At 47.4% G+C, this 13933-nt stretch overlaps 2 protein-coding genes across 2 annotated transcripts; both read left to right on the forward strand.

The window, feature by feature from the left end:
- Nucleotides 1-2336: 2336 nt before the first annotated feature.
- ALTATR162_LOCUS10 (uncharacterized protein) lies at nt 2337-7113 on the forward strand (the record flags this gene model as incomplete). Its single annotated transcript, XM_043307603.1, has 3 exons — nt 2337-2404; nt 2472-6155; nt 6207-7113. The coding sequence occupies 3 exons, from the start codon at nt 2337-2339 to the stop codon at nt 7111-7113; spliced, it is 4659 nt and encodes a 1552-aa protein (XP_043163538.1).
- Nucleotides 7114-7458: 345 nt separating this feature from the next.
- On the forward strand, nt 7459-8430 carry ALTATR162_LOCUS11 (uncharacterized protein; the record flags this gene model as incomplete). Its single annotated transcript, XM_043307604.1, has 1 exon — nt 7459-8430. One exon carries the CDS (start codon nt 7459-7461, stop codon nt 8428-8430), a length of 972 nt encoding a protein of 323 aa, XP_043163539.1.
- Between the last annotated feature and the right edge of the window lie 5503 nt (nt 8431-13933).

The raw sequence follows: 13933 nt of genomic DNA on the forward strand, positions 1-13933 counted from the left end.
AGCAGAGGCTAAACAAGGGGGACGATTATGGTCTTAACATGTTTGCTTTTCTCGTAATCGCCTTGGCCTCCAAACCTGCTTATAAGCTGCGCCCCGCGCGTTAGCAGAGGGGTAAGAATTATTCTTACGACCTCCCTACCTAGTGTAGTAATACAGAGCTTTCCTCTACTATTCTCTTGTAGTGTAAAGCAAATACTATTACCTATAACTACCCCTCACACTTACTACCGCGATAAGTAGCTTACAAACAATTATCGCGCTTTTATAGCTATGTAGAAAGGCTTTTAAGAAGTAATAGTAGTTAGCAGCGCGATAAGCAACAGCGATAAGAGGCGCCTAGTAAAGAGAGTGCGTGTTGTTAATCTAATAGCGTCGCGATCTGCCTTTCTAGAGTTGCAATTAGACGCTGCTGTTAAGCAAGTAGAGGAGCATCTTAGCGATAAGTACGAGCGGTAGAAACGCGTACTAGCGATCGCAGAGGACGATCTGATAGCTCTTAATCCGCTTAAGTACTAGCAATTACAGACGCAGCAGTACCTAACGCTTGCTAAGTTTGCTATTAACGTGCTTATAATACTAGCCTTAGCTGCTAATTGTAAGCGTACGTTTAGCGAGCTTAGTGACATGCTAGGCACGTAGCGGCTGCAAATAAAGCCTAAGTTGCTTAACGCGCTGCAGTGCTTAAAGAGCTAGCGGCAGTTAGGTCTTAAAACACTAGCAGGAGGGCATACAATAGCTAAGATCGCCGCAGTACAAGATTATCTTAGTAAATACGACTATTAACTATAGCAATTAGATAGCAATCAATCAGTTAGTGCAACACGAAGATAGCGGTCTTAGCAGTTAGTTTAGTTTTAGTTCGCGACTCTAAAAATATCTTAGCAGTTAGTTAGGTCAGTTTACTACTCCCGGACTAACAGTTTGAGCCGCATAGATGAACTGACAACTAACTGATTAACTGATAGCAACTCTGCTTCCGACCCTTTCCTATATTAGGGCATTAAGCTCAGCTAAAGGCATCTAGCTCAGCTAAAAGGTTAAGCACTACCCGACCAAAATGAGCGCGAAGCGAAAAGGACCTCAAAAACTTACAAGCTCTGGGGGCGCTTATTATATAGAGCAGAGGTCTACTAACACTGCGACGGCAGACGATCGCCTACCTAGAACTGCGCCGTTAGCGGTACTAGCCCGCACCTAATGCAGCTCTGCCTGTCACAAGGCAGAGGGTAGCCTAGGATCACATTAGCTTCTAACATGCGTTCGAACCTAAAGGGGGTGTGTAAGCCTAGGACCACATCACATAACTGCTCTGCAGGCATGACTAATGCGTCCGACTACTTAAGAGCTCATATCACACATTTGTACATACACAGAAGAATACACTCATTCATGTGACCTTATACTACTACCACCCTATGCTTACAAGTTGTCCTGCAATGAGTGCTGAGTGTGAGCGGGTATTCTCACAGACGAAGAAGGTCATCACAGATGAACGGAATCGGCTCGATTCAGGGACTGTGGCGGCAATTGAGTGTCAAAAGCACCTCCTTCGAACTGGTATGCTCCTGTAGATTAGTATAGATATCAAATCGGGAAATTCTATCGAGTAATGTCAACCAACCAAGCAAAGTAAGGGCTTCTCGTTAACCAACCAAGCAAGGTAAAGGATTCTCATCAGCCAAGTCAAGTGAGAGGGTCAATTTTTGGTTTACTTGGTTGATGGACACACTGGCCCGCACCGTGTCCGATTCGCATGGATTAACGAGGGCGTTGGAGCCGGCCTTCAGCAGAAACTCCCTGCATACGAGAGCCTGGAGGCTCGGGAAGCGCGCAGATTCGTACATGGTCATGCCGATGGCTACCAGCACTAGCAGCGAGGTGATGCGGCCGATGCGCGCGATCTGGCAACAAATGGCGGCAGCCAGCGATCGGTATATGCAAGGCGAGAGAATGATGGACTATGACAACATGAGACCTACCTGTAGAGTCGTGAGTTTGGTATCCATTAATGCGACGTCCGAGAGGAGAAGGCTGGCGGGTTGATGTGGGGTTGCTGTGGGGCGAGTGGGTATTTGACTTTGAGGGTAGTATCCATGTTTACCGGTAGTCAGCTTTAGGCATAGCCAATGGCGGCCCGAAGCTGGTTCCCGCTAGTGACCGCTCTTAGCCTCGCTTCTGTTGCTGACATCACACACGAAGGGTGTATCGCGTTTGCTCCTCCTCAACAGATTTAGACGCTCCATCATACTCAGATAGGTTGCTATTACATCAAGCCGCACTCGTAGCTAAAAGTATCCAACAGTCCAGTACCAAACCTGCAACCACTCCAACTCATCATGGCGCACACCGCTGCATTCATGCAGGCTAACGCGCTCGCCTCCCTCGGTGTTGACGAGTTTGATGAGTATGCTCTCGAAGCCTCCCTTCTCTCAAGGCCCTACTCGTGGCTGACTTTACCCTCCTCTGTATAGAAACATCCTTCCCCGCCTTCTTATCACGGCCGTTGCCGCCTCGTTGCTTTACGTGGGCTTCGCTTCTACCGCGAAGCTATCGAGACTGTCCGCTGCTGGGCCACTCACCGTCACAGATCCAGACGATGTAGTTCACAACCATGACAGAATCTCTACTACCTCCAACCTCGATAGCCTGCTTAGACGCAAATCCTTGCGGCGCCGTATCCTCTTGGTAGTCGAGTGCGTAACGCTGGCAGCATCAGCTGCGACCGCCTTGAGCAATCGCAAGAGTCGCTTCAACATCGTTGATACCTACTTTTGGTTCTATCTCAACATCATCTACTTGATCGGTATAAGCCTCCCAGCTTCATCCTCTCATGTTCGATTGGCAGCCAAACAAACTTCCGCCCTTCTCTGTACCGTCCGCTGGTTGGTCGCCGCATGGCTATGTGGTACTCGGCCCCTCTACCATGATGATTACTTGGCTTGGCCGCTCTCGGACGTCGGCCTCGTCGCTACGACGACCATTCTCCTCCTTATTCACCTTTCTTGGCCTCGGTCTCTTCCTGCCGATCGCGCCGGCTATCCTGACGCGACCAGAGAGTCTCACGCTAGTCTCCTGGGTATGCTGAGCTTTGCTTGGGTCGAAAGTATCCTGCTTACAGCATGGTATCACAACACGTTAAGCGCCGCTCAGATTCCCACACTGAGCCCCTTCGAAACGGCCACTCATACCACTCAAGCGTTCGAGAAGTCTACGCACAATGACAAGGGCATATTGTCGCGTCTTATTCGTCACTTCCGTACCACACTGATCCTGCAAGCAGTCTGGGCCGCCGTGTATGGCTTGCTCTCCTTCGTCCCTACCCTGCTGCTCCAGTCTATCATGCAACACATCGAACACGCAACGGACACCACGGCCAATCAAGTTTGGGTCAGTGTCGCACTACTCTTCCCCTTTAGTCTTCTAGCCTCAGTAGCTGAAAGCAGAACCATCTGGCTCGGGCAGAAGATTGGCTTCCGTCTACGATCGATAATGATCGGCGAGATTTACGGAAAGGCGCTCAGACGGCCTACTGCCATTCAGGCAACGGCGAAACAGGCGAGCAATGGTATCCAGCCGGCTCATGCAGATATCGGGACCATTCTGAATTTTTTGACCACGGATGCGTTCAGGGTAGCTGATGCTGGTGCCAACATGCACCAGGTCTGGGGCTCCGTACCTGTTCAGGTCATTGTCGCTATCGCCCTGCTCTACAGAACTTTGGGCTTTAGCATCTTCGCCGGTGTTGCGTTGATGTTGGGAGTCGTCCCTATGAACTCGCGGATTGCTCAGCGATTTGGTGCTATTCAGATGCAAGTCATGGCTGCAACGGATGAAAGGATTCAGAGCACAACTGAAGTGATTCGAGGCATCCGCATCATCAAGCTTTTCGCATGGGAGCTCCATTTCGAGCAGCAAATCGAAGAGAAGAGGCGACATGAACTCAAAGCTCTGCGCTCGAGATACATACTATGGTCTATTGCTGCTAGCATCTGGTATGGCATGCCGCTGCTTATCTCCTTTGCTTCCTTTTTCCTGTATTCAGCCGTTCTTGGAAACCCGCTCACGCCATCACTGGCCTTTACCTCGCTATCTTTGTTCAACCTCTTGAAAATGCCGTTAGACGATTTAGTCGGCATGATCACCCGAACTCAAGATACCCTCTCGTCGATTCAGCGGGTCGAAACCTTTTTAAAAGAGGAAGAGACGGAGAAGTACGTTGCTCTTGCGCAAACACAGCATGAAGGCTTCAGCCAAATCGGGTTCGAGCACGCAACGATCTCATGGGGCGATGTGGCGGAGCGAGCCTCTGATGCGCAAGAAACAAAAATCAAAAAAGGCATATCTAGTGGTACAGCCTTCACCTTCAACAATCTCGACATTCACTTCGCCGTCGGGAAACTAAACCTCATTGTTGGCGCCACTGGTAGTGGCAAGTCTTCCATGCTCTTGGCTCTCCTCGGCGAAATGAACACCATTTCGGGTCGCATACTTACGTCATCCACCATGGATCGTAACAAGTTGACAGTAGACCCGAAGACTGGGCTCGTGGATGGTGTCGCATACTGTGCACAAGAAGCATGGCTGATGAACGACACAATCCGCAACAACATTACATTCGGCAGTTCCTACGTTGATGAACGATACCAAGCAGTGCTGGAGGCTTGCGCGCTGGTTCCTGACCTGCACGCTTTAGCTGACGGCGACCTCACACAAGTCGGTGAGCGCGGTCTCTCTCTCTCTGGAGGTCAGAAGCAGCGGATTGCGTTAGCGCGTGCCGTTTATTCAACCGCGTATCACATCCTTCTTGATGATTGCCTTGGAGCCGTGGATTCGCACACCGGTACGTGGATTTTCGAAAAATGCCTGATGGGGCCGTTGGTGAGAGGGCGGACAGTCATTCTAGCGACACACGATATTGCACTTACCGGGGCCGACGCCGACTTTGTCGTGGTTCTTGAGGGCGGAAAAATCATCACTTCGGGTAGCCCGTGCGTGATCAAGAGCTCACACCAACATCCCGAGTTTGAGAATCTTGCCCTCCGTAACGACGACGACGAAAATGGACTCTCTCGGCCGACGATCAGTTCCTTGAACCCTAGCATGCGGCCAATACAGCCCACCAGAGCTAGCCTTGAGCTGGTCCAACGGAAAATTGCGGACATGTTTGGCGGGAAGGCCTCGGGAACCGATAAGACCGAGAACCACGGCTCAATCCCGTGGGTAAGTGTGCTCCAATATCTTCGTTCTATGGGGAGTTGGAGCTTCTGGTCAATGCTCATCCTTGCTTTTGTTGGCCAGCAAGTCGGAACTATCGGTACGAATTGGTGGATTCGGGTGTTGTGTGACGCATACATTGCAAGGAGCCATGAGCGTGCCATACAGCCCACAGAGAGCACCCAGGATATCAGTGTTGCATACTACTTCGGAGTATACGGCCTTATCATCACTCTTTTCCTGGTCGTCGGCATGGCCAGATTGCTCTTGATATCATACGGCTCGCTCCACGCTTCCTCCGGCATACACACTACACTCACAAGATCTATCATGAACGCAAGGTTCGACTTTTTTGATAAAACAGCGTTCGGCCAAATTATCAATCGTTTCTCCCGGGATTTGCAAATGGTGGACCAAGATTTGGCTGTACTGGCAGTCGCAACCCTACATTTTCTCGTAGCTCTGCTCGGGATCACCACACTTATTCTCATCATCACACCAGCATTTATCGTGCCTGGGATCTTCATCGGGATCGCTTATTGCATCATCGGGACCTTGTACGTAGGTGGCACACGCGATCTCAAGCACATTGACTCAGTACAGCGTGCGCCACTTTCCCAACATTTTAGTGAGACACTCTCCGGCATTGCCACCATCCGTGCTTTTGGCGCTGTTGATCAGTACCGATTTGGGAACTTAATCCGGATTGATAACGCAAACCGATCATCGTTCATTCTGGCAGCCACGGAAAGATGGCTAGCCGTCCGCCTTGGCCTGGTGGGAGCCCTTGTCTCACTCTCCGCCGGCTTGTTTGCCATTTCGACGAGAGGCAAATTGCATCCAGGTGCGATTGGACTGAGCATGTCGTATGCCGTTGTGTTTTCGGAACACGTATTATGGCTCATTCGATATCATATAGCGAACCTGAACAACATCATGGCGTAAGTTCAAAAGTCCACTTCTGAGTTTCGTCACGTTACTAATGTTGCCAGTTTGACCCGTGTACAAGAATATATGAATCTGCCGCAAGAGGCTTCGGTTGTTCTTGACAATGATAACTTAATGCAAGGCTGGCCATCACAGGGTGAAATTCGATATCAAGATGTCTCTGCTCGGTATGCCCCTGGGTCTGAAGCAGTACTTCGCAATGTCACCTTCACCGCCAAACCACTAGAGCGCGTGGGAATTGTCGGTCGTACAGGCGCGGGTAAGTCAAGTTTGTTGCTTACTCTGCTGCGCGGCTTGGAGGTAGAAGATGGTCGGATCCTGATAGACGACGTGGATATCAAGCAGCTTGGACTGAGACTTCTCCGTCGCAGCCTTGCTATTGTTCCCCAGGACCCTACCCTCTTCGCGGGTACGCTTCGGTACAATTTGGACCTTCTCAACGAACACTCCGATGCGGAGGTGCTTATGGCTTTGAAAAGCGTCGGCTTACGGAACACTGCAACACACGGTGACGAGACCTTGGACCCGACAATGAAGCAGAGCAAGTTCTCCGATCTTTCCTTCACGCTTGCAGATTCCGGTTCCAACATATCCCAAGGTCAGAGACAGCTTGTGTGTATCGCGCGCGCTCTTCTCAAAGCACCAAAGATTGTGGTTCTGGACGAGGCCACTGCCTCCATCGATCACGAGACCGATCTCCTAATCCAAAACTGCGTGCGCGGCCTGGACGCCACTGTCATTACCATTGCGCATCGACTTCGGACAGTAGTCGATTATGACAGAATAGTGGTTTTGGATGATGGTAAGGTGCAAGAATGTGATCATCCATGGATGCTCCTTCAAGACAAAAACAGCGCTTTTTATGACATGTGTAATGTGGCAAGCGATGGTCAAAGTCTGTTCAAATTGGCAGAGGATGCGTGGCACTCAGCTCGCAAGACAGTATCTTAGCTAGGCTCCTCTCACTTTCTTGACGTATACATCTATTTAGACGGTTTAACCACTTTTGTCACTCTTTACGCTTTCCTCTAAAAGTGTATGGTCGACTTAGAACAAGGCTGTAGCTGCGGTATGGAGTTGCGTTTGATCAGGTGATTGGCTGATATGATTTCTAATCAACGGTGTCACGAATTAAATATAAGTTGATGACGAGTCTGTTGCGGTAAGCGCAAAAACTTAGTCACATACACTGACCTGGATAAGCACCTGCACATAAGAACGTGGAGAGGCACATTCAACATCCTCTCTATATCCTCGCCCATCATTTGCTGCACGCTGCTCCTCTCTCGGCGCAGCATGGCCCTCGCAATCGCCACGACTGTGCTGAACCCTGCTTCCAACTTCGTCGCCTGGTTAGACTACCACCTGCAGCGCTGCGATGTCATCCTTCTCTATCTCGATGATCCCGCGAAGCAGCCCATATTCGAGCAGCTGTGTGGCGATCGGCGCGTGAGACTATTTGCGGGCGCGACGGATGCACCGACTATGTCTCCACCAAACCGACTTATGCTCCGCCAAATCAGCAACCTCAAGCACGCCATTGCCCTATTGCTTCATCCGCAGCAACTGCGTGAGCTGCAGGATGGAGGCGGGGCCGGAGAAGCGGACGCAAAGCACGCACGTAACGCTCGGTCCAAAGACGTGCAGCGCGACGAGAGCGACAGTCATGATGCTGGGTGGTTATTGCATATCGACCAGGACAAGATTCTGTACGAAGATGCAGATAATACAACCACAACCAGTAGCGGCAGTAGCTGGCGCACACGCTCAAATGTCGGACACGTCGTCTTCACCAACCATGAAGCCATTCCTGTAGCACAAGAGTCGCAAGACCCTTTCATCGACTGCATCTGGTTCACCCTCAACCAAAACAGCGTCCCATTCATGGCATACGGGAACGGCAAGCCTGCCCTACGGATTAGTCCTGGCGTCGAGCCCGACGGTGTACATCGTTTCAAAGGCTACCAAGGAAGCGCTATTACCCTGCCTATCAGGACGACAGCGGGAGGAACAGAAGAGCAGCCTGTGCTGCTGCACTATCCGTATCCGAGCTTCATGATGTGGGCGGCAAAGTTTCGCTTGTATGGTGCCTTTTCCAATTATTGGCTCGACGAGGAGAATTGCCCCGATATGCTGGTCTTCATGCTCGAGTCCCGCGACGTCATCCAAGCGGCTATAGCGCGCGATGATTGGACCAACGCCAAGCATTTTTCGAAGCGAGGGTTCTTAGCCAGGCAGCAATCAAACAAGGTTTGGACGCTGGCATGATCCGACGCTACGGACCTATCAGCGCTAGTCGTGCTGACAATAAAACTACTTTAACATGAGGGAATTGAATAATCGGGGTGTTACTAGCAAGGTCAACAGTAGATCTATAATCTACACAACCTCGCTCCGGTCACGTATATAAGCTAGCGGCCACCGAAGCTGGCCACCCACTGAAGCTGGCCACCTGCTGTCAGATGAAGTAAGCGATACTGCATCATGGACGGTATCACCTATGTATCACCTAGGTATCACCGATGTATCAGGTTTATGTTCAAAAAGGAGAGAGAACAAACTAACGAAAAAGAACAATGATTAAGACATAATCTATCATCGCAATCATAAACTTCTCCTGAGCTCATTTTTAGCATTTAATCTAACAATTAAGAGTCTCACTGCCTTAACCTTACGCGAGAGCAATGGCGCAACCAACAAACCGCAATTCCGACATTATTCTCACAGATTATATAAGCTAGAAGCCTTAGTACGAGCAGCTAGAAGCCAGATGCCTATCACTTAGGGTTTAGCACCTCGTCGACCCTACGAGCAATGCCGTGCCGAAGACAGAGCCGACCCCTCCGACCAAGCTAAACATCGAAACGTATAAGAAACGGGCGGCGATTGGAGACCGGCCTCCAGCGAACCTATCTAATTTAACGAATAGTAGACAAACTGCCTTTAAAACTAATGTAGATTACTACAAGACGCGATGTAAGGGGCTACGCTCAGGGAGCTATCGCACAGGTATACTGGAGTTGTATTCGATAGAGAAGAGAACTACAGGTAGCTAGGGTTCTGAAGGTCGTTCAGGGGGCGGCGGCTCGGGATAACCTTCTGCCGGGCTCGCTTACGCAGAATCCGGGTGCTCAGGGGGGGCACCCGGAATCTGTGCACAGTGCGCCTCGCGCACGTGACCGAGATATCATCGAGGACTCACCAACTGGGCTCCAGCCCATCACACGCGACTTAACTTGTACAAAGTTGCAGCAACAAACTACAAAGACGAAGATGCAAGGTTAGACAAGCTGTTAGTCTACATTTAAGCAACAGTCTCTGTCTACCTAAAGAAGACGTGCTGTAGACTAAAGCTCTTAATCTAAGAATGGGTAGCTAGTCTAAAGAGCACAGTTAGCATTAACGATAAAGAAGAACAACTGCGCGCTTGGGATTAATACATTGTAGCTTTAAAGCTAATAAGACAACTAACACATTAGGATAGCTAGCTAACTAAGTATAATTACGCAGCAACTATTGCAGAAACTAAAGAAATTAGAGAAGTCTAAAAACTTAATTATGTGATCTAAGACTTCCTAAACGTAGTTAGTAAGGTTAGCCTTAACTAGGTACTAACATTTTAAGACTAAGGGAGACGCGAGCTAGGAATAAATTAAAAAGAAATGATAAAACGCTTCTAAGATTACATAAGCTTATACTACCTAAAAGGGAGACAGCAGAAGGGCGCTTTTGCTGTAAGTGAAGCTTTATATCTCGCTGGCAGTAGTGTATCTACCTAGGACACGACAGGGACGCCTCTTGTGCCCACAGTTACATATCTAACTAACCTAAATAGGGGTTAAGGAGGAAGTCCTCGTTAAAAAAAACGCCTAGCTAGTCAATTAACTATATCTAAGCAGTCTTAGAATTAGGATAAAGCGGCAGCTAGAGGTACAAAATGCCCTACTTGTAGACTACGCTATCTTCTTGCTAACTGCCTCTATATTAACAATAACAATACCTTAGACTAGTTTAAGCTAAGGGAATTAATATTAAAGCTAGTTAAGCTACGCCTACAACACAATTCTAATGTACAGGAACAAGTAAGGGCATTAAAAAGACAACGAACACAAACACTAAGCTTTAAGAACTCTTACACTCCTACGCCTAAGATATCTACTAACTAACTTAAAGGTTAGAAGGTTATAACAATTAATGCTGCGTTTATTACTGCATCTTTCTAAGCTAAGTATTTAGACTACCTACTACGACACTCCTTTATCCTTAATTCGGGCTTAACAATCTACGTCACAAACGACTAAACTCGACTTTAAAGCCTGCGTCCTCCTGGTTACGGCGGATTGTATAACGCTTGCTAGAACAATAAAATTTAGATACAAGGATATAGAACAGTGTAGCTTAACCTAAGAGGTCTATATAGACCAACTAGGCTTATACTAAAAGATGTGGCATAGTGTCCAGAAATCCTATGCAATCTAGTATCATTTAGACTGCTTAGGCAACAGGGCGTGTAGTAGGACAATAAGAATAAGCCAACAACTCTTAAGAGGCAAGACGACTTAACGATCGCATGCCTAAAAGAAGCACATAGATAATAGATACTCGAGCAACAAGACGCAATCTAGGCAGTCTTTTACACAAGAATAATTAATTCTCGAGCGAAGCGAGCACTATAGAAAGCTAATGCGATGCGCTAGTATAAACGCATAGGACATCTAGGGCCAGCAGCTATCGAACACCTAGTCTAGCAATCTAAGGGGGTGCGCATTAAGGGAGTTACAACAGTTAAGTGCGACGCGTGCAGAAGAGCTAAAACTAAGCAGCAAATTCAACGCGCGTCTTAATTAAACTACGAAGGCCCTAGAGAAAGACTAGCTATTAATTTCTATTTGTATAAGGAGGGAAGCTCGACAAAGGAGAAGAGTTAAATGCTCGTTACTAATTAATACTCTAGTATCCTATAGGACTTTACTTTAAGGACAATTAACCTAGAAGTCAATTATTAGGCTCCTAGATATTATTGTTCAGTTCCTAAAGAAGCAGTACAACATTGCTGTTAAAGTAATTAAATGCGATAGTGAGATTACAACTACAAAACTAGAGGTAGCATAATAGTGTACTGCGTAAGTTATACGACTCGAGCTCTTAGCTCTAGATACCTAAGCACAGAACAGTAGTGTGCTAAACGCTTTAGGGGGTATAGTTAAGGATAAACTCGCGCGATAAGGCTAGACGCAAACTTGCCGTAGTAGCTGTAGCTAGAGATTACACAGGCAGCGGTGTATCTATACAATCGAACGCCGAACCATCAAATTCATTAGAAATCACTATACGAAGTCTTCTTCACATTTACAGCTTCTCCAAAACGGCATCGTAACAACACCGAAAGCCGAGCCTAGCACACCTAAAAGCATATAGCTGTAAGGCCTTTGCCTTAACTAATAACACCCTTCGAGTGGGCAGATTACGACTCTAACGTCTTGATCCGCGAGCTTAGATTAGCTACCCAGTTAGATATCAGTCGTCTAATATCTACAGAGTCTAGATTCTAACTATAGGTAAGGTAATTAGCACTTAAGACGTGTTTTAATAAAGAAACAGTGTTTAACAGAAGAAGGAAGACATTATAGACAACCCATGCACAGCACCTAAATAAGATAGCTGTATAGGGTAAGATCTGCTAAGCTTTCTCTAGAGCTACCTACGATTAACTAGAGACTAAAGCTTCTTTAAAGACGATACAACACAGGATACTAAGCTAACCTAAGAATATAATAGCTCAGGAGACTACTAAGGAAGGAAGATAGGGCACAGCCATCCTACGCCACTAGTGACTCCACTGCCGGTAGCTCTGCTTGCGCATTTCCATGCTAGCAGGCGTTTAGCAAGGAAGACACTAAGGACTCTTAGATGCCTTATCAAAGACCGTCCCATAGAAGGCCGTACGTTTATAGCTAGACACAGGCTAGGTACATCAGAAACATACGAAGGCAGGCTAGTAGATAAAGCTCAAATAAACAAATGCTAGCACAAGGACTAAGGCCTTATCTTAACTAACTTCTACCGCTACTGTTAACCTAGAGGCAGGTGTAGCTGGACATCCGGGGCTTAGGGGACTACTAGGGGAAGGAAGCCTAGAGAGTGCATCTTAAGAGTTATAAGTAGATAAAAATTATAGCTCCAAAGTGCCTGCAAGAAAGTAAAAGTAAAGGGTTAATAGATCTAGACTGTATGGTGTACACCTACAAGCCTGACAAGGACTATCGCTTTTAAGAGCTGGGGGCGCGATTAGTCGTCCGAGGAGACTAACAGAGAAATATTACTTCTAGGGAAACCTATGCAGCTACTCGCGAGCCGGTCGTTTCGAATGCCAACGGCGATCGCTGCTCATTTCGATCTTGAGCTTAGACAGTACGACGTCACGAACGTTTTCTGTTTATGCAGCAATAGACCGAGAGATCTACATGAGAATGCCACATGGCTATCGGCCTAGGACAGTGCTGTAAGTTAACAAGGCCTTGTATGGGCTCTGAATATTACTAGTCCTCTGGCAGAAGGAATTCACATCGACTCTTAAGACCCTGAACTTTCAAGTCGTTCCCCACGAGCTATGCTGTCTGGATTAAGGATAGAATTATTATATTCTCATGTCGACGACATTATTCTTGCCTATAGCAAGCAAATGGAGACGGAGGTTCAACAAGCTGTTCAACGTCTTAGAGACAAGTACTTAACAACTGAAGTGGAGATGATCTTTAATGGCTTGAGTTGAAGTTATCAGAAACTAAGAGCAGCGTAAGATTCAGTTTCGTGGCTGCGTACGCGGATAAGATTGTCGCTTAGTCGACAGAAAGGACATTAGACACGACACCTAATGGCGGCTATTGAACTTAAGCTTTGTGGAAGCCTAGCTACCCGTTAGAAATTAACAAGTACTCAGCGAAAGATGATCCCCAATGTTTGCAGCTGTGACGACTCGTTCAGATATCGCATCTCGCGACACTACCGACTAGCACGCTTTCTGATGAATCCGACAGGAGCATTATGATGCAGCTGATCGAGTTCTCCTCTACCTGCAGAGCACTAGAAATCGAGCGCTCGAGCTCGGCGGGGATAGTCGACTTGAAGTCGCGAGCGACGCCTCTTTTGCCGACAACACACCGACAGAAAGAGCTCTGCAGGATATACAATCAAGTTATTTGCAGCTTGATTGCTTGGAAAGCAAGCAAGCAAGATACAGTCACAACCTCTATGACAGAAGCTGAGCTTCTTACGCTATTACAAGTTGCAAAAGAAGCATTCATATTACGACTAGTTAGAACTGCAAATTAATCTGCCCAAGGAAACAATTACGATATAATGCGATAACACTTAAACTATCCAGCTAATCAATAAAGAGGTCTTTAATGGTTGCAACCAAGCCTAGCATGTAGACATTCACAATTATTAGCTAAGACAGGAGGTGTTAAGAAGAAGTATTCGGGTTGTATATGTCTAATCAGACAACATGCTAGCTTAATAGTTTTACAAAGGCGCTGCTAGCTAACAAATAGGCACACAGTTCCTAGGCTAAATAGGTCTTACAGAGCGCATAAAAAGTGAGAAATAACAGTAACACGCCTTAAAGAGATCTAAAGCTAAATTAAGAAGCTAGAGGTTAAACAGGCGTAGCTAGACTGTGATCGAAGCTTCTTGCACACAACCCTAGGTTCGTTAGAAGACAACAGAAGTAGTCTCCATCCAGCTTAGAATAGTTTCAAGCCAAGGGGTG

This window comes from Alternaria atra, assembly GCF_907166805.1.
Source record: "Alternaria atra isolate CS162 genome assembly, contig: 11, whole genome shotgun sequence".
Lineage (NCBI taxonomy): Eukaryota > Fungi > Ascomycota > Dothideomycetes > Pleosporales > Pleosporaceae > Alternaria > Alternaria atra.